This window comes from Aquila chrysaetos, chromosome 17 (genome assembly GCF_900496995.4).
Source record: "Aquila chrysaetos chrysaetos chromosome 17, bAquChr1.4, whole genome shotgun sequence".
NCBI lineage: Eukaryota > Metazoa > Chordata > Aves > Accipitriformes > Accipitridae > Aquila > Aquila chrysaetos.
Genome location: NC_044020.1, coordinates 20,983,782 through 21,010,200, shown reverse-complemented (window position 1 = coordinate 21,010,200; position 26,419 = coordinate 20,983,782). Strand labels below are relative to the sequence as shown.

Genomic DNA, 26,419 nt, shown 5'->3' with positions numbered 1-26,419 from the left:
CCCTCATCGGTCACCATGACCATCGTTTCTTTGCATCTCTGCACTGGCCTCTCCTCTCACATTGAACATAAAGCTGCTTGTCTTCATTTCCCTTGGCCCTGAAGGGCATAATCTCGCTGTCATCTCTTAAAATCAAGATGTAAAATGTAATTGTCTTCAGTGCCTGCAATGTATGCTTGTTCCATAATTGGACAAAGATCCCTTCACCTCTCCCAGCCAGTGCCCCACCTTCCTGTTTATGGGAGCTCCCCATACCCTTCCACAAAGCTAAGCTTCCTTCCCTATCTCTCTTCTGAAGAATGTTCCTTTTTTTGGGATGCCTGCAAGAGCCTGAAAGCACTTCTAATTCACTGTATCATGTCACACTGATAAATTCTGTGTAACTGTTTCCATGTACTTCCCCATTGTTGTTTATTTTCTTGTACTTAGATTCACAGAATGACAGACTCATTTAGGTTGGAAGGGATCTCTTCATATTGTCTAGTCTGGTCCTACCGCTCAAGCAGTGTCAGCTACAGCAGGTTGCCGGGGATTGTGGTGTCCAGTTGGGTTTTGAGTATCCTCCAAGGATGGAGAGTCTACAATCTTTCTGGGCAGCTTGTGCCACTGTTTGACCACCCTTATAGTAAATTAGTTGGTTTTTTCTTTTTTTTTTTTTTTTTCATTTTTCTTGTTTTCAGATGGAATTTAACGTGTTTTAGTTTGAGCGCATTGTTTCTTGTCCTATCACTGGGCAGTATTGAGAGGAGGCCGGCTCCCTCTTCCTCATGGCCTCCCGTCATGTATTTATATGCATTGATAAAAACTCCCCATGAGTCTTCTCCAGGCTGAACGGTCCCAGCTGTCTAAGCCTCTCCCCATATGAAAGATTCTCCAGCCCCTTAATCATTTTTGTGGACCTTTTGCTGGACTCGGTCCCGTACGTCCACATCTTTCTTGTGCTGAGGAGCCCAGAGCTCGGCCCAGCACTCCAGATGTTGCCTCAGCAGTGCTGAGTAGAGATGAAGGATCCACCTCCCTTGACCTGCTGGCAACATCCCTCCTAATGCAGCCTGGGATGCTGTTGGCTGCCTTTGCCACGAGAGTGCATTGCTGGCTCGTTGTCAGCATCTTGTCAAGCAGGACCCCATCCATTCAGCCAGTTTTCAATCCACCTCCTTGTCCGCCCTATCTAACCCATACTTTGTCAGGTTGCGTATGAGGATGTTGTGGGAGGTGGAGTCAAAAGCCTTACTAGAGTCACAATGTATACAGCTCTGTACTCATCCACCAAGCTAGTCACTTCATTGGAGAAACTATCAGGTTGGTTAAGTATGATTTCCTATTTGTAAATTGACATGGACTACTTCCAATCCCCTTCTTGTCCTTCATGTATCTGGAAATGGTTTCCAGGATTACATGCTCCATCACCTCCCAGGGACTGAGGTGAGGCTGACTGGCCTGTTATTTCCTGGATCTTCCTTCTTGCCTTTCTGAATGTTTTAGGGTGAGTGGCTTTCCTTCTTTGCACTGGCAATCTTGATCCTTGTTTACAGCTTCTACACGCTATGGTAATGTAATTATTAAGCAAAGCATATGATTCTCCTTTTTATTGGTAGTTTTAAGCTATACAGATGCAAGCTGGGAAATAGAATTTGCAGCCCAAAGTTCTGCTCCTGAAACTCAGACCTCTACTGTGTGAACTAATGAGTACTTTTCTAAGATAGAAAATAGTGTGACAGAGTGTCATCCCACTGCTGATCGCTATAGATAGATAATTCCATTGTGCATCTTTTCCCTGGGGTCATAGCTTTCTGAACTTGTATTTGCATTATTTCTCTGTTCCAGGCCGAAATGAGCTGATTGCGCGCTACATTAAGCTGAGAACAGGGAAAACACGCACAAGGAAACAGGTAAGTGTGAAGTTTTCCCTGTAAACATTAGCTTCTTTGTATCACTAGACATGGTGAGGTGTTATGAGAACAACTCACTTGCTGTTCACTTGCTATTAGTTTCTGACTTTGCTGGAAAGACATTGTTGTGCTGAGCTGGTTAATAAGGATGACAGGAAGAGTCAGCTCAGGCATTTTACAGTAGGATTATAATGCTCATGTCTCCCAACCGCATCGTGACACACAAATTTTTCTACTGTTAAACGGTGTGTGATTTTATTTGTTTGATCTACTAATGAACGTTTCGGTGGACATCAGTGGTCCTCCATATGAAGATTCTTTGTTCAGCCCAGACAGATGGACAGCAATGGTGATTTTGAAAATGCCTGGTGCATGGGATGAAAAAGGAATCTTTGTAATTTGGGAATGATAGTCTAGGCTGTGCTGGACAAAGCACTGAGCAACCTAGACCTGCTTTGGGTAGGGGCTTGGTGGATAACATCCAGAAGTTCCTTCTAACCCAAATTATTCTATGATGCGTTTTGGCCCACATTAGATATGGGGAAGTTCTGAGAGTCATTGTGTAGTGGCCAGGGATATGGAACATGGGTTTCCCTTCTCCCAAGAGGAGGCCAAGATGGGGGGCAAAGAGATCAGAACTCTCAGTCCCTAGATTTAAGGATGGGCTCTTTAGTTTTAGAGGAGGTCTCTGGCTTGATAAAGCCATTTGAATTGGAAAAGGCCTTAAATGGCCCATCTTTGCTGGTCCCCCACCTCACTTCATGACACTTAAGTTATGTTCAGAAAAGCATCTCATTGCTACCTCAGCCACCTCTCCCCCAACCCTAAATAACTCCCTATTGCACAACGTGCCTAAAGCATGTTTACTTCTGCAAGCAGCTACCAAGTACTCCACTGGAATGAAGATGGATTTTGTCTTTCAATGCAGGTATCTAGTCACATCCAGGTCCTGGCAAGGCGGAAAGCTAGAGAGATCCAAGCCAAGCTCAAGGTATGATGGGTATCCTTTAACATATCACACAAGCCCCCTGAGTCAGCCATTCCCTCATCCATTCCCTCTTTGAATAGCCTTAAAAATGGATGAGATTAGCCACTGAACTGTAGTAGCTGGGGAGGAAAAGGTACTTCCCAGGAAGTGTCGTGCAAACACTTACTTGTATTGTTGTAGCTCTGTGACGTCTGGAGCAATTCTATTTAAAGAATAAAGAAACAATAACTTTACATTTTATGTGTCTGATTTCTACCTCTGATTTATGCTGCTGTCATCCAAGTCTGAAAGACCCTTAGACTTGGGAGTTGCAAAGAGTGTTTACCTGAGAAGGAGGGGTTTATGGTTACAAATGCTGACCAGTAATCAGTCCCTGGTGTTGTGGTGACCTTGGGAAAGGGTAGCCTTACAGTTACTGCAGTGCTAGTTCCGCCTCTACGTGTGGTAGTGATGTGGAGTTGTCTGTGGGAAGTGTTCTGAGTTGGCATAACCATTGAGAGGAAGCAACAAAGGCAGCTGGCATCTTCTCAGGTAAAGTGGTGCCAGCTGAATAGACTTTGCCCCTTGATTAATTCAGACCTGATTTGAAGAGGCCTGGGCTAATGAGAAAGAAAATGGTTGACTACTAGCTTGAGCAAATCTGTGTTTTCCTTTCCATAGGAAGAGCTGTGAGATCACGCTAATGAACTGATACCTCCTGACATTTAGTTCCACTCAGATTTGAAGCAGGGAGATGGTTCATGTGCTCAGACTAAATTGCCAGAAATGTCAAGAAGGTCAGGTTTATGGTGACAATTGCACAAGAGGGTGTCCCCTGTTAGAATGTGAGCCATCCAGGAAGGGCTTGCCGAGCAGGATGCGAGGTCCGGTCCTTGTTATGTATCACTGAGACAGCCGGAGAAGGAAGGTGCGTGCTGACCTTCCCGATTTGGTATGGCAATAAGTGATCTGGAGGGAAGTGTGTTTGCTTCCCTGATCTTCCATGCTTCAGGTGATGGTGAGGATCTTGACAGCCCAGTCCAGCCCTGACTGTTGAGTGGATGGCTGTTAGCATGTGCTTGCTCTTGGCTGTCTGGGCAACTCCTCGCTGGGCACCAGGAGAAGCAGACTGTCTGTGAGTGAACTGTTGGCACTCCGTCTTGACCAGAGCCGAAGTGCATGCATCTCTATTGCAAACAGTGATTACCGCTAAGTCATGACTGCACCCCCCACATCCCACCCCCAGCTCCATTTTAGAAAATGGTGTGTCTGTCATTAGCCTGTTGTGTTTCCAGCTGCTCTGATAAAGAGAAGGAGCCACTTCTAATTCTATCTATCTAATTCAGTGCTTCTGGGTAGGGCTGTCTAAGCTTGAAACCTGTGGTGCTGTTAAGTGGTCAATTCAGGTGGAGGCCTGCTTGAGAGGCAAGTTAGAGCGAGTAGGAAACAACAACTGCCCGGGGTGTTAAAAGATTTACTGCTTCTTATATCTGTAACCTTGATTCCGTTCCTTGCATGTCACAGCTCTGGGATTTGGCATGATTGAAAAGCCAGTCAGCCGAGCCTGTTTCCACTTAGCACACAGGAGCTGGCCGGTTTTGTTCTCAGGGAGTGAAGGTGTCTCGGGGAGCTCCATGGAGCCATTGGTTGTTCTCCTTTTACACCACCCCAGGCCATGCTGTGAGCTCTGCCCAGCTGCCTGCAGCGAACCATTCCCCAGTAGCAGACTGTTCCTTTCTGCCTGCAGAGGCAAGTCTGTAGCACTGATTCGACTCATTTACTTCTTTGCTTTCGCTAGTCATTTTCATAGAGCAAGGAAATGAAATGGCAAAAGCTGCTGCCCTTCTTCCAAGTTCCTGCTGATAGCTGTGTGCTCTTCTATCAGTGTTCATTTTCCATAGCGAATATACGCTTTCATATTTATATCTTAAAGATCAGAGCAGCTACACGCTGACTTTTCAGAGCGATTACTAAAATACTACTGTCTCCACACAAATTGGGGTGTCTTCTCTAAGTGTGCACGATACAAATGAATGCAGAACTGTTAGCTGAAAGAGGAAGGAGATGTCTTTTACAAAAACATGCTTTTTCCAGCAGTCTGTCAGGCATTTAAACAAAACAGAAAAGCACAACAGGGATTAACAGATAAAAACTTTTCTTAATTGTTCATTTCTTTTTTTACTTTAATACTTCCACAAGTAAATGCTTCTTCCCCATAAACTCGTGTATAAACTCAGGTAGAGAAATATGATTTTTTCCAGTGAGAAAGTAAGGGGAGGAAAAAAATCTGGTTCTGCAATGACAACTGGGAAATGGTCCTTATGTATGTCACGAAAAAACAGAAAAGAATCCTTACCCTTAAAACATGTTGTAGGTAATCGTTAAAGTATTCCCTAAAGCATCATTTAAATTGGATTCTGAAAAACTTTCCCATAGCTCTGGAGAAGTTTAGGAACTTTCTCAGCAATTAAAATGTTGGAATTAAAAATGGAAGGGAATTCCATTCACTTGAATTGTACTAACAGGAGTCACAGATACTGTAAAAAAGAAGATATGTAAGTGTTGCCCATTCCTACTGATCATTCCACTTAAACATTATCATTTATTCTGGAGCTTTTGTTATGCCTCCTCCAAATGTTTTTGTGTTAGACACATCAGGATTCCTGGGCTTTGAAACATTAGAAAACCTTAGAGAAAGTGGAGGAGTTAGAGAGAATGGAGACCCAAGGGTGAGAACTTACTGCAGTTCAATGAATGCAAGCGGGAAGTGAGAATTCCTGAAGACGACAGTAAGAGCTTACCTCTTTCAGCAGTTTCTCCAAGTCGTGAATTCATCTGTGGCATTGCCATTATAATTACAATGTCACAGATAAATGTGGAGTGTTTGAAGGATGGAGATAAATTGTAGGAGATATAGGAGGAAAGGCAGAATGTGAGGAAGTACTTCTGGTTGTCTGTTCCTTGGAAGAAGAAATGAAGAATGCTATTTGTCTTAATCATACATCAGACCCCCTAGTTGTTGCACTGTCGTTGCCTGTAAAAATGTGTGCAATTCCACAGCTCTGTTAAAATAAAAAGGGGTACATCCTTGCATATGTGCCCTGAGAGATTATTAAGGTTTCCTGTTTCCCCAGGGATGGGAATAAAATGATCAATTCTACCTGAGACTAATGCAGTCCCAGACTGAGGTAGTCTTTTTGCAGTGATGATGACAAACTCCTTTTGTGAGCTTGTTTTTAGAGGGTTAAAAATACCCCATAAGCAAGAGTCGTTTCCTATTGAAAATTCTTACCAATCATTAAAACACAAGAGTCAATTAGGGTTGTACTTTCCATTACAAAACATTTCAGCTGTGCAGCTGAAAGCCTTCAGACAGAAAGGATAAATACTTAGCAGTCTCTAAGCCAGTGATCCCAGCATTTCAGAAAGGATGATTAGTCACATCTGAAGCTACAGTAATGGGTGAAAGACTTACATGCTTTGAAGAGTTCTTAGGACAGTTATTGGTGAGTCTGCTGCCCAGGTTTTCAGAGGTGCTTGTTCCCTACAAAGAAGCTGATGAGAATCCTGGTTATGCAGCATTCAACCAGGCAAGTTCTTTATCATTATAATAATTCTGTTTTTTCTGTCTCTCCTCTTGCCCATAGGATCAGGCAGCTAAAGATAAAGCCATGCAGAGTATGGCTACAATGTCATCTGCGCAGATTATCTCTGCAACTGCCTTCCATAGTAAAATGGCCTTGCCTGGTCTCCCACGACCAGCCTACCCTGCTGTTTCTGGGGTGAGTGAATCAGTGTCTTGGTGGAGTTGGGCTGAAGACACTTGAGTATTTGAAAGGGTGTTGCGACCGGCTGAGGAAAATCCTGAGAACATCAGAAAGAGTGGGCCAAAAGGCATTGTCTTTGTAGAACAAATCTGTCATATGGCTTCAACAGTTTGGGTCTGATTCTTTGCTCACACTGATGTAAAACAATAGAGTTTCACTATATGCTTTTTTTTTGAATGACACAAGTGAGAGAACAATCAGATCCTTTGGGTTTTCAGCTGCCTGAAATATTTGTAGGTGTAGGTATCACTTTCTTAGTCCAGGATCTTGTTGAATTAAAACCGTTTGGGCCATCCCGACTCTTTCTCAAGCTTATCATTCCCAAGCTCATCCTGAGTGCTTAGATCACACATTGATGGCCCTTATATAAAATCCTTAATAGAGAAGGCCTGTCAGCATCCCCCAACCATTGAGCAGGCCCTAGTGAGCTTTTGCTGAGCATTGATTTCTGCCAAAATACTGCCCTGCAGCTCTCCTGGGGAAAATGGTCCCTCCAAGAGAGGGAGCATCATTAAAGCTTTGGAGACGGAGGCACAAGGTGCATTCATAGTATTTAACATTAAAAAACACCGTTGGGTCAGTCGCTTGTATGTCACTAGTAGTAGTGTGTTGTCAGCACCTCCACATGGATGAAACCAGGAATGTAGAAAGAAGAGATATAACTCAGTCACATCTTTAGAAGTCTGTGAGCTTGTAGTTTCTTTCCTCAGAAAGGAGCAAGCCTTGCTTTTCATCTCTGTCCTAAGAGTGGTGACTTTTGCCTGTATGTTGTTCTTTTGCAGTTTTGGCAAGGAGCTTTGCCAGGCCAAGCCGGATCTTCCCAAGAGTGAGTATTCCTTCATGTGAGCATCCAAAGCAGGTGCTTCTGCTGCTTCCTCTATGCTGCCCGAGGAACACCATTAGCTATTACAAGATTTATAAAATGCTAAGATAACGTAGTCTTTGCTCTCGGACAGATTCCCTGACCATGGATCTGAGACTTAAGACCCACAGTTGAAGACAAACTGGGAGTCATGAGAGAATCTTAAATAGATAAAACCCTATGTCTTTGTATGGTACCTTCAAGATGGATTACACCCCTTTACTGTGTCCCGTGATTCAAGCAGCCTAATACGGGTTATTTTAGGGAGCTGCTGAATCTAGCAGCCTGATGGAGGCGAGGCTGCTGCAGCTCCGTGCTCCCAGGTTCAACCAGTAGCGAGGCTGAGCGTGTATTCCCAGTAGGCGCACACACAAATACGCATACATACATTGCATGTACACACATATGCACACAGCTGGCCATACAGAACAGCAAAGACAGACAACGCTCAGCACTCGCACAAATACAAACGGCACCAGCAGCCTCATCCTGTACCCCTCTCTGGCTGCTGAGGGCGAAGGTGCGTTAGTGGGAAACTCTTGTGCGCTGCAGATCCATCCAGTAGCTGCCTGGGGATCCCTTGTCTCCCGGTGTGCCGGCACCCAGGCAGGGGAGCCCCTGAGGCTACAGCCCCGCTCCAGTTGCTGGTGCCGGCCTCTCGCTTACACACACGCATGTGCGTGCACAAACACACGCACACACAGAGTAAATCTCTCCAGTAACTGGGCTTAGATACACAGTCCACCCAGTAGCTGGATCTTCACTTTCCTCATCTTTCAGTCAACTTCCAGACTCCACAGTCTCTCTGTCATTTGGCCTGAACCTCTTGGTCCCTCGGAAAGCATCCTTAACCCTGCAGACACACGGCTGGCTCCCAAACCGTCTACTTGCTGGTTAGACTAGCTTGATAATCCCTAGTGATCACACCCCGCTTGCTGCTGGCACTCCAGAAACAAACACACACACGCAGAACTGAGAGCTCCTCATGCAGGAAAACAATTGGGAGTAGAATTTAGTGAGAAGATAGGACAGACTGCACCGACGAGGTGCAGGGCACGGACAGATAACTGTACTGACCTTCTTACACATGACTGGCACCTTTTATCGCCATATTCTCCCTAAACATCCCCTAAACCGCTCTTGTGCAGTCCTAAAATGCTCTTGCCTTGCATTCCATAACATGTCCCATACCGTCTAGGCAGTAACCCCCTGAATTTGTAAGGTGACTGGTTTGTAAGCCTCCCCAGCTGGCTCACTGGGTTGGTGTTGGTGTCACACCTGGACGATGGGGCTGATGGCTCTTGTGGGACAGCCCTGGGAGGGGCTGGGGCAGGGGCTCTGTTCCTCTGATGGCTTACTGGGGCTCCCCTGCCCCGGGGGGAGATGAGCCTTTGATGGGCTGATCACCAGTTCACCAGGGATGGCCCTGGGTGTAGTTGCGTCAGAGTATTATTCAGGTTGTTCCACCTGCCATTGTTCCTCTGTGCTCCTTTTGTTTGTATGGAGACGCACTTTTTATCACGTAACCGAACAGGAGCAATTTAAGCCAATTTAAGGACTAGCAGCTGGAAGGGTGTATGTTCTCCACCCAAGCCATGTTTTCCTGCTCTCTTGTGGTGCTATGGCTAATGTTTGTGGAGCAGATGAGGGAACAGATGCTATTAAAATATCTTGTGGGGAAAAATGGCTAGTAAAAGAATGGAAGCCATCCTAGGAGAAATAAAAAGTAGATTTTATGCCTTTAGCTTTAAAGTGAATGAGGAAGCATCAATATGAGAGCTTCTTTTAGAAGCTTGAAGTATCTGCCACCCCTGATGTCAGATGATGTCTCCAGATCCTGATTTTTCTTACAGTGGTGTTAAAATGGAGCTGAGCTGTCTTGAAACCTAGGTTCAGTTGTGGGTGTTGAACATCTCTGAATCTGGGCCTAAAAGTCTGAGAGGTATCCAGACCAGACGTATATCCACTTGCATAAATTTAAATCTATCTGTGGTTGAAAGGAAAGGATAAATGGATTGGCACCAGTGTATTAACAGGCTGATGAGGATCTCTGAATAACAAGTCTGCAGAGAGAGCCTGCTGACCCACCTGCAGGGAAATCTTACTCAGTCCAGTATAGGCCCCTTACTGTTTTTTGAATTTTTCTCCATGACACTCTCTTGCCCACACAGAAAGATAACTTCCCAAAGACATTTAGGCCACTTTCTCCCTCAGGAGAAATAACTTGATCTAATTTGCACAAACAGTTGGTCAAGAACCCTTTTTTGTTTTGGTTTGGTTTGGTTTTTTGTTAACCATCTCTCTTTGTGTACTTTCGTAGCGTGAAACCTTTTTCTCAACAACCTTATGCTGTACAGCCTCCGCTGCCATTACCAGGTAGGTAAGGAAATGTAGTTCCTTGCTTTGAAATTATATTCCAACTTCAAAAATAGCCAACACTTTAAGAAGATTAAAAAATATAAAAAAAATATTTTTACCTATTGAAACATTTCAGTGAACCCCAAATTAATTTTTGTGTGATTTCCCCTTATCACTCGTTCCCATCCGTTTAATGAGAGAGCTGAAGCTTTGTAATTTTCTTTTATTTTAAAAAACATTTTTTCCTGTTTTAGGTCGGTTGTTTGGGGGTTTCTTTTCCTCCTGGCTCAGCAGAAAATAAAAGTTTATGTATCTCTGCTGTTCTTCCACCATGCTGCATGTACTAGAACACTATTTTCCATCATAACATGATTACCTTTCCAATTTCTCATTAAGTGGAACAACAAATGTCTTTTCCTTCTCAGTGTCCCCGTTTTAAGAGGTTAATGGTGATGCTTCATTGTGGTACTAAAGCAGTTTATTTCACTGCTCATTTATGGCTCAATCTAGGTCCTCCTAAAGTTGCCGAATGTGTTTTCTCTGGTGTCAAAAACAGGTAGATTGTCTTTTACATCATTACCAACCCTGACAGTGCCATTTAGAGCACAGGTAGAGTGAGGACCTTGTGAATGGTATTTTTGCATGATGACTGAAGTCATAAGAAAATGTAATTAGTCAGCTTTGACAGCAGGTGCTCTACTGGAAAACTATTACCAACTTTTCTCTTTCTAAATTTTGTTATATAAATCCTGTGTGCTTAGGGTTTGAGTCTCCTACTGGCCTCTCGCCTTCCCCATCAGCACCAGCTTGGCAAGGACGAAGGGTTGCTAGCTCCAAACTTTGGATGTTAGAATTCTCTGCATTCTTGGAACAACAACAAGACCAAGATACAGTAAGATACACACCTGACTTCCACCCCTCATTAATTTTTGGTCTTCAGGTAGCTCCCGTTCATCATGGATATGTTATACTACTAGATGTGTATGGAAATACTTGCTTCATTGCTCTGAGAATAGAAAGCCATCTTGGGGAAACATAAGATATCCTTCTCTTAGAGGATGGAATTGCCTATAGCGATATAGCCAGCTCTGTGCCATGTGCTTCTGGCCTCCCTTTCCAGGGTCATGGATGTTCACATACCAGAGCTCAAGGCACTGAGGTGATAAGACAGTGGTACAGCCCCTGCCGGGCTATTCTATCTGTCCCGTTCAGCCTTGGAGGATAGACCCAGAATCAGATGATGGTAAGATCACATGAAGCCACGTATTTCTCTGGTGTGCTGGGAACTTAAATTTGGGGTAACTGGGATGAATTTTCATCAATGTATTTCCATGGTTTCATAGGTGCTATAAAGCAGGAGTAGTAATATTTGCCTGTCTCACTAAACCTTGTGATACTGCATCTTGAGACGTACATTGGTGATGGGCCAGTTACATTTCCTCTGTCTGAGATAGGAAAGTTCAGAAAAAGATGATAGTATTTGGTTGGTACCTTGCTGTGGGATTTCAGGCAGCTCTTCATAGGACAAGAGGGTTGATGTTTGACTGAGTGACCTGTGACAGGTAACACTCTGTATCTCAGGTTATTTCAGACTATATAGCAGCAGCATGAGGCAATGTTTTAGGAGTAAATATAGGAAAAAAAACATAGTAATGTTTCAGAAGAAGCAAGAAGCATGGTTGTATTGATAGGAAAGAGAACAGCATGAGCTGGTATTAGCAGAGGTATTTCTGCTAATACTTCTGCCCTTTTTAGAAAGCGCTATCAAATCTTCAGTGGCTTCCTGTAGTCTTCTGTATAAGAACCATGAAAGTTCAGTATGTTCTGAACAGTACTGAATGATTTCCTAATTCCATGTTTTTCCTCTTCTTGCAGTATAACAAACACCTGTTTGTGCACATTGGGCAGTCAAGCCCCAGCTACAATGACCCCTACCTCGAGGCAGTGGATATCCGGCAGATCTATGACAAGTTCCCTGAGAAAAAAGGGGGCCTGAAGGAGCTCTTTGAAAGGGGGCCAGCTAATGCCTTCTTCCTTGTCAAATTCTGGGTAAGGGAAGGACCCTTTGTAGGGTACCCATTTGCTATGAAGTTCTCACTGTAAAAGCAGTGGCCTCGCTAGCTGTTAAAAGACTGCTGCCTCCCACCGAGTTTTCCCTGTGCAGGCAACTTAATACAGCCACGACTGTCACTGGAGATCTTTTCTTGACTGCACAAGGCACTCATTCTGGCCTGGAGCAAGATGTATCTTTCACAATGTCACCTGTAGAGTTGTTCTTGACTAGTGTCTGGAGATTTTATTTGCTACTGGTGACTTGGGCCCTTTTTTATTTATGTATAAGAGAAGAATTCAGAGGAAATTATTCTCTGCGTACTCTTATGTGTGTTCACTTTTCTCAGCGTTGAGTAACTTCTCAGTCAGAGGCAACATTTTTCCATCTCTTCTCCTATCTCATTAGCTGCATTTTGTGTTATCCAAGTACTAATAATTTACAGATGCATATTTACTGGAGGCACAAGGACAGACAAAAGATGAGAGAGACATATAATGAAATTGGATTATGCTGATAATATATTACTGAAATGACTTCTGGTAAGTTGGCAAAATCAGCCTGACAAAAGCCTCCTCACTCAATTTGGATTTTTGTGAGTTAGCTGAAATTTGCAAAAACTGTGCCATTGTGCTTCAGGGTACAAACAAAATAGTTTTGGTGATCGATATTATCAGAGGTATTACAAGATTAAAAATAATAGCAGCTTGGGGCAGTTGCGTGCTAGATGGCTGAGGGAATGTGTAATGGGATTTGGAGCCTTTCACCTTGAGTTTACCACTTATAATTCAACCCCAGGTCAGGACTGAGATGATGAGAAATGAGCTTTCATATCTCTTACTCTTCATACAAACTGGCACTAGAAAGCCTCTTAACTGGTGCTTTCAGGAGGAGTTCACTTAAATGCCTTGAGGTGCAACTTCCCAGCTGTCCCAAGGCTAGCCTTTCCAGAACTGAGCTGGAGAATGTTGGCTGGGAGTCTGCTGTTCAAGTGTCTGGAGCTTAGAGTGTTAGTTTCTGGTGATTCTTGGAGACACATAATTTTACTACCCGCAGACTGTGCGCTACTGAGCTAGGCTTCTCATGGGATTTGCCTCTGTCAGAGTACAACAAAGCCTGTTTGGGAAGGTTGAAACAAAAAGTAAAAGACCAGCCCTGTTTCGGGTGGAAGAGAAATACTTGGGAACGACAGCAGCGCCTTGCTGAGAAGGGTATCCTTTGACAAAAGCTGGGTATTGATTGCCCTAAGAACTGTCTGGAAAAGGAAACAGGAGTCTGATGTGACAAAAGAAAGGAAAAAGAGGAAGAGGGGATAGCTTCTAAGAAACAGTCCTTGGAAAAGTAGGAGCTGCGGGATCTGCTTCCTGCTGTGGGGTAGGGATCTCAGGAAACAATTCACATCCTGGTGAAGAGCGCTGGCTCCCGTGTGCTGTCACTCTGAAGTGCTTTGGGAGTTTCAGGACCCAAAAGGAAGAGCTTAGAGGGAGATGTTACGCAGAGAGAATAAAACGCTGAATTCCTTGAATTAAGGAGAGAGAAATCATAATGAAATTGTGATCTAGTGCAACTGTGGTTTTATTGATCGAAACTGTTAGTGTGCTTTTGCGCTTGTAGGGTTGGGTTTGGGGATTGTGTGTGTTTGTTTTTTAATATCAGAAGGGTAAGTGTGGCCTATGTATCATGTCAGACCAACCTAAGTTAGGCTTTTGAAGGATTTACAGGGTTGGATGTCATCAAGTTGGACTCTCTCTGGGTCCACGTGAGGTGTCTGGTGTCCAGAGGGTATCAACTCACTGAAATTCGGCTTGCACAAAGAGATGTGACATAGGATTTGAAACACCTTTACACCAACGTATACATCCTGTCCTGGGGCTCTGCATCTGTAAACTTATAATGACAGTGATATTTCTGGGCTTGGTTTAATATTTTGACTTTCTGATTCTTTTTTGCGTTTTTTGGTAGCCTTGCATTGTTGAATCCCATCTGGAGTTAACATCAGGTTTTATTGGTGGAAACATTACAGGCTGTCACTTACAAATAAGCAAAGTTTACAAGTCAAGTCATTGATTGAATGGAGGCTTCTAAGGCTTTTAAGAAGTAAATCATTCGGTCTTGTATTTGTTTCTCAGTGTAGACAGTAGCAGGGATGAAAACACCATTCCTGATGTCATATTCTGGAAAAGAAAGGATTGGGGAACTTTTATGATTTGTGCTGTGTTTCACAGGAGTACTTATATTAATCCTGTTGTAAGATTTCAGCTAGGATCTCTAAGGCAATATTAACTAAAGCAGTTCAAAAAAACCTTTTGCTCCAGAAAATTTGGACTTTTTGAGGAAAACTCCAAACCTTATTGTTGCAAAAATTTGTATTCAACGTGCCTGAAATATTGTGGTAATGCAGTCTTATACTTAAACACAGCATGTGAGCCATGCCTGTAATGCACCATGCTAACATGTGTCGTGGGAATTCCTGAGTTTGGTGTATTGCAATAGATGTAGTGTAGTGTAGTGCAACGCTCCCCACCCCCCCCAGACACTTTTCACAGATAAGGCAATGTGATTTAAAAAAACAGTTTAACAGAAGAAAACTGGATTTCAGCTGAGATTTTTATGCCCTTCTGCATTTTTATACCTCTGTAACAGTATATGCTAGGGTGCTTTTTCATTTTGCTGCCTGATGGCTCTGGACAGCTATACAAATACACTGTTGATGTCCAAAGATGTGTTGGATAAAGCAATTCAACTACACTGTTGAATTTGTAGCATCATGTTAGGATAAAAGCATTATCCAAAAGCAAATTACCAATAACCTTAAACTTGGTGAGTAGAGTTAAATATTTGAAGAGGGTGTTTTGAGACATAAAGATATGATTGAATTTTTAAAGGTTCTGAATTGAAGTGGTGGTTGCAGGTGACAAAGACTTAAAAAATCAAGGCATTGAATAAGTCGGTTTTGTATATATGTAGTTTTAAGCTTGAAGAACCTGAGGCAGGAACCTGCCATTACTGTACTAAGCATTGACTATACCAGATGATCTGTTGTGCACCAGAAGCCTGACTTTAAACACCAGGGTTGGGGTTTCTTGACATCACTGATAGCACTTAGGACCTAGTGTGACTGAGAAAGAGATGTTCATGTTTGTTCAATGGTGCTTTAAATTACTTACACCATAGCTAAGAGTTAAAAGTTGATTGGTTTGAAACATAGGCAGTGTTTGCAATTCTTCCTTGATTTTGGCATTGGGAGTTTGGTACAATGAACTAATTCTTGGACTTGGATTGGCAGGTTGTGTATGACATCTGTGTGACATTTCTCAGTGCTCCAAGTGCATTCTACCACATGACAATGAATGTGAGACATTAGCCTCCCAACACATGGGCAGTGGCAGCTCTGCTCTTTTCCAGTGTAATATTATCTCTACCACCTGTTACTTGGTTCTCCCCATGAACTCCTCCTATATGCATCGTTATTAATAGTTAGGGGAAGAGGCGTTTTCAGGGCTTTGCACATTAGTAGGATGGTGCACTTGCATCTTAAAGCTTTCAGAAGTTGTGAGACTCTGGGTGGAAGATAGAAGGAAAATGACAAACTGGGAATTCAGGACAGGCAGTACTTTGTCCAGAGCAGCCATCTGCAGAGAGGTGGATCAGGAGAATTGTTTGGGAGACCTTTCCTGCCAATGATGAATATATGTAGTAATTTCTTCTCCTTGGTGATAGGCAAGCTGAACCAGTCAAATCGCTGAGTGTTTTCTTTCCAGTAAGTGAATTATAGTTTTGTGGAAGGGGCCGAAGGGGTGGGCTGGAGACCGCTGTCCTGCACTTGGCTTCTCTCCTGTCCCAAGCAAATCCAGTCAAAACAGCAGCAGCGCAAATTCTCCTCGGCACCCTGCCCTGCCCACTGTATGCTTTCAATCCTGACCTGGCAAAAACTGCTTGGAGAGCAAGGAGATGGTAATTTGGTCTCCATGTCCATTCTGTCCTTGGCACCTCTTCTGAGGCAGCAAACAAGACAGCAGCTAGCAACAGAGATTTTTATGATCTTTGCACATTTTTTCTGAGAATGGATCTGACAGCCCATTAATTTCACCTGCAGTCACCAGCACCACCTCCTACCAGTTGCTACCTTATGTAAGGGGACTCTGTCAGTGGCACTTCTTTCACCAAAGTTATTCCCCGCAGTGTTCAACAGTATAGAGATTGTTGACAGCAAAAAGCAGATTGAAAGACTGAATTGCTGAGGAATCTGTCTGCTAGGTGTCAAAATAACACAATCCTGGGGGGCTAGCTAAGTTGCAGCTCCCTGTACTGCTGGCAAGGCCTTCCGCTATCTTTGGTTAGCTCAGAAACTCTCCCCCTCTCCCTTTCCTGGAGGCTGAAGCTGCAGTAGCACAAGTTTTGGACTGCTCTTGAAGAATTGTTCAGCATATGCCTTTCCACGGACCACGTGGGACCTGTGTGCAAGATATCTGCAAGCTGTGGTTTCTCATGGCATTTAAGGCCATGTGGACTCTTGTCCAATCATTGGTTTTCAAAGCCTCAGATAAGCTGAAGACTGATTCTCAAAGGTCACATTTCCCTCTGTGAAGAGTTTCAGAGAAATTTGGATTCACAGCCTCATCCTAGTGGGAATGAGGTCTTTCTCGGTAATCAGTTGTGAAACTCACTCCCACCAAAGATCAGACAAAAATCTTGGCTTAGTATATGGTTAGGACGGTACACAATGCCAACTTCTCTGTAAGTGTTTCTTTCTTGGGGTTGCAGAAGTTGAGTGGTACACTCACACTCATCAGAGCTGGTTTTGGCAGAGCTGCTAAGAGACTCAGACTGCCAATATGATTTAAAAAAAAAAGAAGTAATACTAGCTTGTTGAGGGTTACTGTGCCCTTCCCTGAAGAAATCCCTTCTCTTCCATCTGGAAATCTTGTCTTATAGGTTTTTAAAAATTCTGCTTACTTCTCTGGAAAGGAGGAAATCTGAGATATTTACCCCAAAACAGGCAGATCAGCTCTCTTGCATGCAATATGTAGATATCTGAGATGTGCTAGATCATAGATACCTCAGTGATCGTAGTTTCAGCATATTTGGAAGTCATCAGGAAAGCTATGGACAAGTCTGTCATCTGTGGTGATCTTGCACAGTAAGTTGAATGCATCCCAGACACATCAGATTGCTGTTACGCTGGAGTGTGCACAGTTTTTTGCATCTAGAACTTCTTGGACAGAAAGCAAGAACCCTGACTTTGTCAGATAAAGTAGTATGGTCCAGTTAGTGGCTCATAACTCATATTTAGCTTGTAATATGCCTCATCTATTTGATCTTCTACCTTTGCCCTTGAAGAGATGGAGAACAGCTGTTTCAGTGCTGGACACCACCCAACCAGCTGAATGCTGCTGCTGCCCCTGCCGCAGTCCCAGCCTGTTGCTAGCAGTGGCTAGTAGGAGCCTGGGGGGCAAGGCAACTCAGCCCGCTGACTATGGACTTTCCTAAATCCTGACTATGTCTCCTTTGGCTGCCTAGGCTAGGGTAAGGAACATATTCAAGAGTTATCTCACTTGTTGTTGGACATACTAGTGCATTTGCCAGTGAGGAGCTGAGGCACCTAGGCTCTAGTCTCCAGGTCAGAATCGCATTTCAGTTATGTATTCAACAAGTCCATGCATTCCTGGACTATAAAGTGAAGATTAGCCTTCCTACTTGATGAAGTGCTGGGAAGATGAATTTCCTTTAAGTCATAGTCACTATTATTCCCTTGTATCTTTGAGAGCTGGAAGGTACTGGACAGAGTAAAGCAGACCTTTCTCTGCTCACCTTGGCTGCTCACCCCGGGATTGGGTGTGCTTTGACATAATGTTTTCTTTAGAGAAGGAAACTCTGAAAGTGAAGAGAAAGAAAGAGTCCTTTCCCTAAATCCGCAATGTGGTCTAGGTGTTGTGAGGAGCTCAAAGGAATCTAGGCATGGAGGCCGTAGCATTTTTAGATGTTAAGTTAAAAGCAGTAGCTCTTTTGGTCATTAGAGACCCTGTGATGTGCAGTATGATTTTGTCCTGGTGCAATCCTGGGAAGCATAACTGCAACCATTAGTGATTTACCTCAGTGTCCCGTTGATGTTTAGAAGTTAATTTGGCTATGGCAGCTAACAGTGTTCTTCCTCAATTTTCTGCCTTGTCTCCCTTCAGGAGGTAATCGTCTCCGTAGCAGGGAAAGCTAACAGGTTGGAGTTCCACTCCTGAGTGGTTCTTTGGTCTCGTATTCATGTACACCATTGCCATTTTCATTTGACATGAACAAACCAGATTGCAAGTAATTCAAGAGCAGATGTGTGTGTGCTAAATAATCTCTGGTATGGGGGCAGTAACTTCCACGAGAGGATGGGAACCAGCAGCTGTAAGTAAGTAAATAAGCTGTAACTGTAAGGCCAGCAGTATCTGTCTGAGGTGCTGCAGCTCCATTCTCCTGCAAATGTGAACTGGAGCCCTCAGCTAGCTGCTAGTGTCATTCCCTGGAGCTGCTGAAATTCCATGTATGTATGTTTATGGGCTGAGATTTTCAGAGGTGACCGGAGTTGGGTGCACAGCTCTTGTTGACTGACCACCCTAAGACATGTCTGACTGTCCTAGCCCATAATATGGGTACTTTAGAATAAAAAGTGCAGTGTAAATGTCAGGGAGTTCCAACATGACCCCATTGCTTCACTGCAGCAGGGCTTCCAGGAACCTGATTGTACATAATGTTAGTGAATGGCAATGACTGCTTAATTCAAACAGTGTTACCATAATTTTGCCTACTGCCAAATAGTTTAATGTTGATTAATTAGATGTTAACTAGCTGTGAAATTCTAGTCTGCTCTTTTGACGGGAGACTTGCCAAATTGTGGAGGCACCCTAGAGTGGCTTCTTAGGGCTAGTGAAGCTTTTCTCATGAAGTGGAACTAGCACCTTTCTCCTTTGCCTCATATTGACTGCACTTATTTCTTAATTTGCCATTAAGAGTTCAGGGGAGTGTAACCTTAACTTTACTAGTGAGACCCTGAAAATGTTTGCCTGGTTCTGCAGTGAGAACCTCTGCTATGTTTATGTAGCAGTGATCCAACCAAGCTTCAGTAGCCTTGACCCTTTGTTCTTTTGACTCAGTGGGACAGTTTCTTTGGAAAAGCGGAACTGGGTCCATACATTGTGTTTATCACCCCCAAGGGAAATAGCTGAACAATATTGTGAAGGACTCCTAGTCTAGTTCCTCTTTGGAGAAGGGAAGGAATTAATGTTTATTCAGACAGCTGGAGTATGGGTCAAATAAACAATACAGTTAGTTGCATTGACATGTAAATGACTGTTACAGTAACTCAATAAAAACCTAAACCCAAACAGAGTAGCATTGCTACTCGCTAATACATGTACATTTGTGGGGCAAACAAAGTAGCTGCATAGCTATAGTGGGGAAAATTTGATAGCAAGGACTTCAGCATGACCATAATAATTCACTTGGCAACGTGAATTATAACTAAGTCTGTAAAGTCTGTAATGCCTGTGCCTTGTTCCTATTAATACCTGTGCTGTCAGGTTAAAGTAGCCTGGATTTGCCCACATATGCTACTCTGGCTGGTATAGACAAACCATCAGAGCATAACACTGCACTACAGTCATTTAGATGGTCATGATAATGTAAAAGCTTCCAATCTTCCTCCAGCTGTTGTTTCCAAGTCTTGTGCAAAAGTTATCACTACCTCAGTGGTGCAAATGTGAATGATGTAAAATAATTTTTAAAGAGGTTTTAAATCCAAATTGTTTTACTCATATATTCTAACATGTGTGCCCAAATTTGTTTTCAACTCAGTGAGGAGGCAGAAAACTATGGGGGCAAAAAGGGATAAGTTGTTAAGAGAAGTCAGGAACCTATTCAGCTGAATAAATTGTTTTGTGAAGCTATCTTCTGAGGAGAAGCAAATATGAGAATAAAATAATTGCCGGCTTTGTATGACTATCTCCTGATAAATCGGAGGATGCTCTTGAATATATAGTATGCAGGAGATGACAAATTTAGGAAAACATAAAGGTATGAGTGCACAGCTGGTGTAAACTGGTATGAATGTAGTATGCATGTAGGGCCAAGCATATTCACAAGGGTTGAATATCTGTGACTAATTCAGAGGGAGGGATTCTACTTAAGAGGGGGAGTCATAGAGAAGGCAAGCCATTCTGACAGATGGACTTTCTTTCATCCGTAATCTGTGGTGAAAATGTTACAACTGTTAAGGATTTTTGTAGAAACTGTGTGAAACAACACAGTCATTTTGAGGAGTGGTCGTGTATTTAAATATCATGCTGTTATGCTGTCCATTAAGGGCAGAGTGAAAGCTGTATGTCCATCCCTAATGCTGCCAGTGTTGATGTGAACATTGAAGCATTCTGTCATCTTGCCTGGACTGAATCTTCGTCCTGCTAGAATTATCTGAATGCTACAACTGCTAGTCTAGGAGATAGCCCAGGAGATGCATTGCCCACTGTACTTCATGAAAAACCTATGGTAATTGGATGTTATTGGTTCATTTGCTTGGATCTTCTGTGGCATCATTTAATGCAGATGGTAGTTTTCCTCTAGGTGGAAGTATGTGTGCACAATGGCACAGTGGCAGCAATGCCCGAGTGTTGTGCTAAGTGGAAAATGGAACTGAATTTTCTGAAATAAACGGGAGGATGGTTTATTTTATGTCCTTTACCACCTCCTCCTTCACACACCTCAAGTGGCAAGTTAACAGCCATGGGAACTGGATTGAATGGAAACACTGCACATTATTACACAGCTGCTTTTACTGCTAGTGCTTTTGACATCACTGTTGGCAAAATGATGAATTCTTCTGTGACAACAACTCTGTGCAATGGGAGCTGCTGGTGAATGTTGTGGTACAGAGATGGCTCAGCCTAACTGTCCAGGGGCAAAACTTTTTAACTTGAAAGGAATGACAACAAAGCGTGGCTTCTAGCAGGTTCCTAGTTACTGCCATAGTTACTCAAACCCAGAATTCACTAGAAGCAGCAATCCTGCCTTCTGGTTTCCCTATTGCTGCCCATCCTCCCAACACAAGTTTTTTGTCTGAACACACACAAGTGCTTCTGAATCAGGTCAGGGAGCCGATCCCACCGAGAACTAGCTGAGCAGTTCCTCAGTGAGTCTTGTAATACAGCTACAGAAACATTTGTGTCCGTACAGGAGGAATGGGGAGGCACAAACTGCTCTGGGACAGTGAGACCGCTCTCTCTTGGTGTCAGGACCAGCCTGGTGTTATCAAACTACAACTTGGGAGGTGCAGTTTCCCAAGAGGCTCAAGCCAACCTGAGCATGTGTTGCCATCAAAGTAGGCAGTCTTTGTGCCCTCAGCTTTTGTGTGCGTTCTCACCTCTTCCAGCCCCTGCAGCTTTGTGGAGATCCAAGTGAGCTTTCTTGTCTGATTGAAAACTAACTCACCAAAACCACAATAAAATTTGTCTTGGATGGGATCAGCTCTCTCATCTGGCTAACCACAGAGTCGTGCAATGGCTAATGGTGGCACAAAGGCAGCAGCAAGCTTGTGTGGCTACAGATGGGGAGAAGGCTGGACTGGCACTTCCTAGATTGACTTAAACCTCTTGTGAAATTGCTACTTAAGAGAAATAAGCTAACAGTATTATCCCATGGCAGAGACAGGTATTTTGTATGGCAAAGAAAAGGGGGATTCATTATTGAGTGGTCCGGTTCCAAGGCTAGCATTGCTTGTCCCAAGCGCTGCTCTAGATCTCGAATAAAAAACTTTCCCTGACATCGGCTAAGAAAACTATGCTGGAATGGCATCTAATGCAGTCCTACTCACACCGTATCCTCTAGAGCAGGAATACACTTTGTTCAGTTTCCTGTTTCCCTCAGTTCAGCGGGAAGAATGCAATAGTCTGAAGTAGCCTATGGAAACTGGTCATTGCTTTTCTGCTGATGTAAGCTAGCACCTGGGCTTGTGGAGTACAGAGCAGCTCTACCCTTTTAGTTTTGAAAGGGAGGAAGCCGAGCTGGGCATTCCCACACCCCTGTTGTGTTTTCCGAGCTTAAGGCAGCCGCCTCTTCTTTTCCTGCGCGGGGTTTGAATGACCCCTGGTGGGAACTTCAGACAACCAGGAGTTTTAGGAGTTGGATCCCAACATGAGGCTTCAGTTGGCCAACCTTAGGCACCCACATTTGAAAACTGTGGCTGCTAATGGAGATGGGTTTGTATTCACGTGGAACTGGGCTGGATCCATCAGCAACCTATATTCCTTACATTGCGATCCTGTCTACTTACATTCTTCATAGCATAGTACCCGAGCCTAATGCGTGTGTGTACTCACACACGCCTTCTCTCTGCTCTGTCTCTTTCCCCTTACCTATGAATTCAGTGTGGAAAAGCTTTATTACAGTTTCTGTACCTTTATTTTTCCACCTTAGTGAGGCAGCCCAGTCTAGCCTGTCTGTTGCATTGCTCTGTCTCTACAGTGCCCTCCTGTCTGCTCTCCACATGCTTTGTGAATACCTCCATGCTGTACTGGCACTGTGCAGTTACGGTAAATATCAGCTAAGGCAAGGGGCTGTGTCATGTTTTTAATGTTAAGACGATATTCCACCAGATTTCCCCAATGTCTATGCAAATCCCCACCACCATTTTCTGAAGTCGGAACTGGATTTTAGTGCATAATCTTCAGATTTCACTGCTTGCTTGATGCGCATTCATCTGCTTAAGGAGCTCTGGACACTCCAGTGCCTTACAATCTTGGCTATGCAAGGTAATTGTGAAAAAACACCACAACCATCTATTGATAACCATCTATTTTTCTTCCCCCCTTTTTTTTTTTTGGCAGGCTGATTTGAACACCAATATTGAAGATGAATCCAGGTCTTTCTATGGCGTTTCCAGCCAATATGAGAGCCCAGAAAACATGGTCATTACCTGTTCCACCAAAGTGTGTTCCTTTGGAAAGCAGGTGGTGGAGAAAGTGGAGGTAGGGAGCAGACACCTGCGTGCAAGGTTCTCTCTGGCTGCTGTTTCGTCTCTTCAAGTATTTGCATCCTGCATATATATCAAGGCAAAATATATCCCATGCTTGTTGTTGGGGAGATGGATGCCATAGATCATTATTTCTGAGATACGCAGGTATAAGATTGCTCCAGCCTGCAACATGGCCTTGTCTCAGGACTTCATTGAAGATCCGGTAGTGTTTGCTATTGTTTCCTTAAATCTCAGTTTCTGAAGACATGTGAATATGTAAGACTCTCAGCTCTGGTGATTCTCTGGGGTTTTTTGAGGAGCAAAGAAAAGCTAGGAAACCTGGACCCTTGTTTTGTAGTCCAGAAGGGTGAAGACAAATAGGCAACACCTCACTCTCATCAGTGTTTTTAAACAGATCATTTATAGACTACAGCTATTAATTAATAGACTGTAATAATTTACAGGCTATAGTCTTCTGGTTTTGTGGGGCTTTATTTAGTGCTTGTACACTTACATCTTGGGCAACACTGGAGCTGCATAATTATGCATGTATCCGACAATGAAGAAATTCTTTCTGGTGCCACATTCAGGTGCAAAGAGAGCTGCTCTGACCTGCTTCCTGCTGCTCTCTTTCTCAAGGAGCCTTTAGGTGCAGGAGGAGTGCCTGTGTGCAGAACAGCAGTTGTTCTCCTGTCAGCAGTCAGTTCAAGTTACATCCTTCCCCAAGACCTGTCTCCAGTCATATGATAGACATGCCTGAAGTCCGGTTGTGTGTTTGCATGATGGGATAGATAGGCCAAAGAAAGGTGTCATGGTGCACATGAAAGGAGACCAAGCTCTTGGGGGTGAAAGGAGGTAATGGGCAGTTAAGGGTCTGCTGTGAAATGATAGAATCCAGCCTGTTCTGTTCAAAGGCAGATGAAATATACAGCAGCTAAGATGTGAATGTGAACAAAAAAATCCCTCTGTGTAACATTGGCCAGACCCTCTCCTAAGGGGGAGCAGAGATACTATGTTCTTTCTCTCACAGGTACCAGAAGGCGTTAGTCCTTTCCAGCTGTGAAGTATCCTGAGCATACAATTACCATCATTACTAGGGGCTTCCTGGACTTGCTAAAGCAGTAGTTTTAACTTGTTCAGTTTATTCACACCTAATATTTTTCCAGTAGAGATGCAGACCGTAGTATAGCTGACAATTGGTCTGCTCCTCTTAGTTACCTTTCACAGCTCCTTGGCAGTTTGCTGCTCGTAAGCTGGAACCCACTGTTCTAAAGTAAAAAGAAATCAAGCTGAAGAAATTAGAGGACTCAAGGAGACTGACCTTGGTGCGAAGTACTGTAGAAGAATGATTAATCAGCTCATTACTGTTAGAAAAATGACTTGAAAATGCCATTGTAATTTTTCTGTTCTGAATCCCTTTATGTGATTAATGCTACTAATGTGACAACATTAGCCCCATGTGCCCCTTTTGTGTTTTGCATTGCAGACAGAGTATGCACGCTATGAAAATGGACACTATTCCTATCGCATTCACCGTTCCCCTCTCTGCGAATACATGATAAACTTCATTCATAAACTCAAGCACCTTCCTGAGAAGTATATGATGAACAGTGTGCTGGAGAACTTTACTATCTTACAGGTGGGACTTTCAACTGTTTTCGTTGGAGCTTGGAAACATGTGAGCCCCATGCAGGAGTTCACTGTTGTGAGTCAAAGCAGATTTCCTTTTACAGCTCAGCATGTAATTGAACTTGGTATCTCTCACGTGTATTGCACATCAAGACCATTTATGGAGCTCTAGAGGTAGTAACTCATGCAGAGAAGCAGCAGAAGAATTTGAGAGACGTGAGTAAGAGAGAGAAAAAAAGAAAGATAAAGGGAGAACTCATGAGGCAGAGAGACAAAGGAAGGAGAAGGATGCAAAAGTCAGTGAAGGAAATGCTCATTCCACTATTGGACAAACGTTGAGGTCCATTCTGTGCCCTGGCCCTTTTTGCAAGGTAAAAAAAACCAAGAGCACTGTTAATTTTGTCATGGGAAGAGTTCTTCACTGGCCAGGTAGGAGGAAAAAAAAAAAAAAAAGTTGTTTCCTCAGGACCATCCTGAACCTGGAAAGAATACGGAGGCACGTAAAGGAAGGGACATGTTGGGGGAAGCTCTATGACACCTTCATGAATCACTGCAACCTCTAGGTAGGGCAGTACTACAAGGCTACAGCAACTAGATTTGCATTAGCGTCTATGTTGTACCAGGAGCCTTTCCAGGCTCGGATGCAGCCGAAATTTGGGAAGAGGGCAAAGACAGCTTAAAAGGTGGATTTTCCTAATGGACTGAGTTCTGTGCTCGCCTCTACAAGATGCGTCACAGATCTTCGCCCAAAGAACCTGAGGTTGGGTAAGTAGAAGAGATGCTAGCAGCTGTATGAAAGAGTGAAATCAAGTGGTCTTCATTCCATTCTCTAGAGATCTTGTGGGAATTCAGGCAACTCATTTCACTGCTCTGTGACTCAGGTACCTCAGCTGTAAAACACAGGGTTAATAATATACCTCACAGGGCTTTAGGAGGCTGTACTCTTTCATGTTTGTACTAAGATCTTTAGTATCTGGAAGAAAAGAGGAGTATAAATGCTAAGAGGTTTTTTAGATGAGCAAAAGCATGAAGGAGGCAGGGACAGAGAGATGGAAGGCCTGTGTGCTGTAATCCATACTGAAGAACACGGTAACTACTTTCTGTATGTTTCATTCCTCAGTCAGGCCAGCGCTTGCTATAAATTTTACGAACAAAGTTGTCATATAGTTATACTTCCTCTGGGGCTTTATGTTTTGAGTAATCTCATGTCCTTCCCTTACCTCCTGTCACAGAGGGGCATGTCTCATGTGGGTACTGGCACAGCCTTTTATGTATTGCCTTGCAGTCCTGCTCCCTGAGCAGCAGACTGAGCATCTTCCACCCCCCGCTCCCCACTGGGGAGCTAAAAAATGATCATGCTTAATGCAAGGGGTGCTGCTAGTCCTCAGTCCCCACTACCAAACTTCTGAGGCAAGTCTGATTACATTTTTTCTAGACCCTTTCATGAGCTTAGATACCCCTAATCTCACAAGCATGATTCATCTTGCTTTGCACGTTGCTCTGGATCTAGCCCTCCAAGATTTCACAGCCCATTTTCCAGAAAAGGCTCTGGTGCCTTGCCACACCTGGGTGTGTATAACTCACGATGGCCTGCAGAAGAAAGGAGAAGGGTTAGTTCAGCTGCAAACCCAATCAAGAAGTAAGAAAAGAAAACAGAGTAGACCAAAATCAGGCTGCTAAAATTAATAAGCAAGTTTGAAAACAGCTATTTTCTTTCTGTTTTCACAAGAACAGTTGGGCTTTGGTACAGTTCAAGCCTCCAGCTGGTATGTTTTTCTTCTGTAATAGAGCTGGTGCTACTGCTGATAAAAATGTATCTCCTCCAGCAGGAGAGAACGGCTTGAAGCTTT

General features: G+C 43.5%; 1 protein-coding gene across 2 annotated transcripts in view; it reads left to right on the top strand.

Moving 5' to 3' along the window:
- TEAD4 (TEA domain transcription factor 4) overlaps positions 1 to 26,419 on the top strand; it is a 59,827-nt gene that overhangs the window by 32,308 nt on the left and 1,100 nt on the right. For both annotated transcript variants that reach the window (XM_030040680.2, XM_030040681.2), the window contains 9 exons: positions 1,828 to 1,892; positions 2,821 to 2,883; positions 6,507 to 6,641; positions 7,469 to 7,512; positions 9,869 to 9,924; positions 10,668 to 10,798; positions 11,782 to 11,955; positions 22,813 to 22,953; positions 24,427 to 24,579. In XM_030040680.2, coding sequence (XP_029896540.1) covers positions 1,828 to 1,892; positions 2,821 to 2,883; positions 6,507 to 6,641; positions 7,469 to 7,512; positions 9,869 to 9,924; positions 10,668 to 10,798; positions 11,782 to 11,955; positions 22,813 to 22,953; positions 24,427 to 24,579 — 962 coding nt within the window. The remainder of the gene's footprint in view (positions 1 to 1,827; positions 1,893 to 2,820; positions 2,884 to 6,506; positions 6,642 to 7,468; positions 7,513 to 9,868; positions 9,925 to 10,667; positions 10,799 to 11,781; positions 11,956 to 22,812; positions 22,954 to 24,426; positions 24,580 to 26,419) is intronic.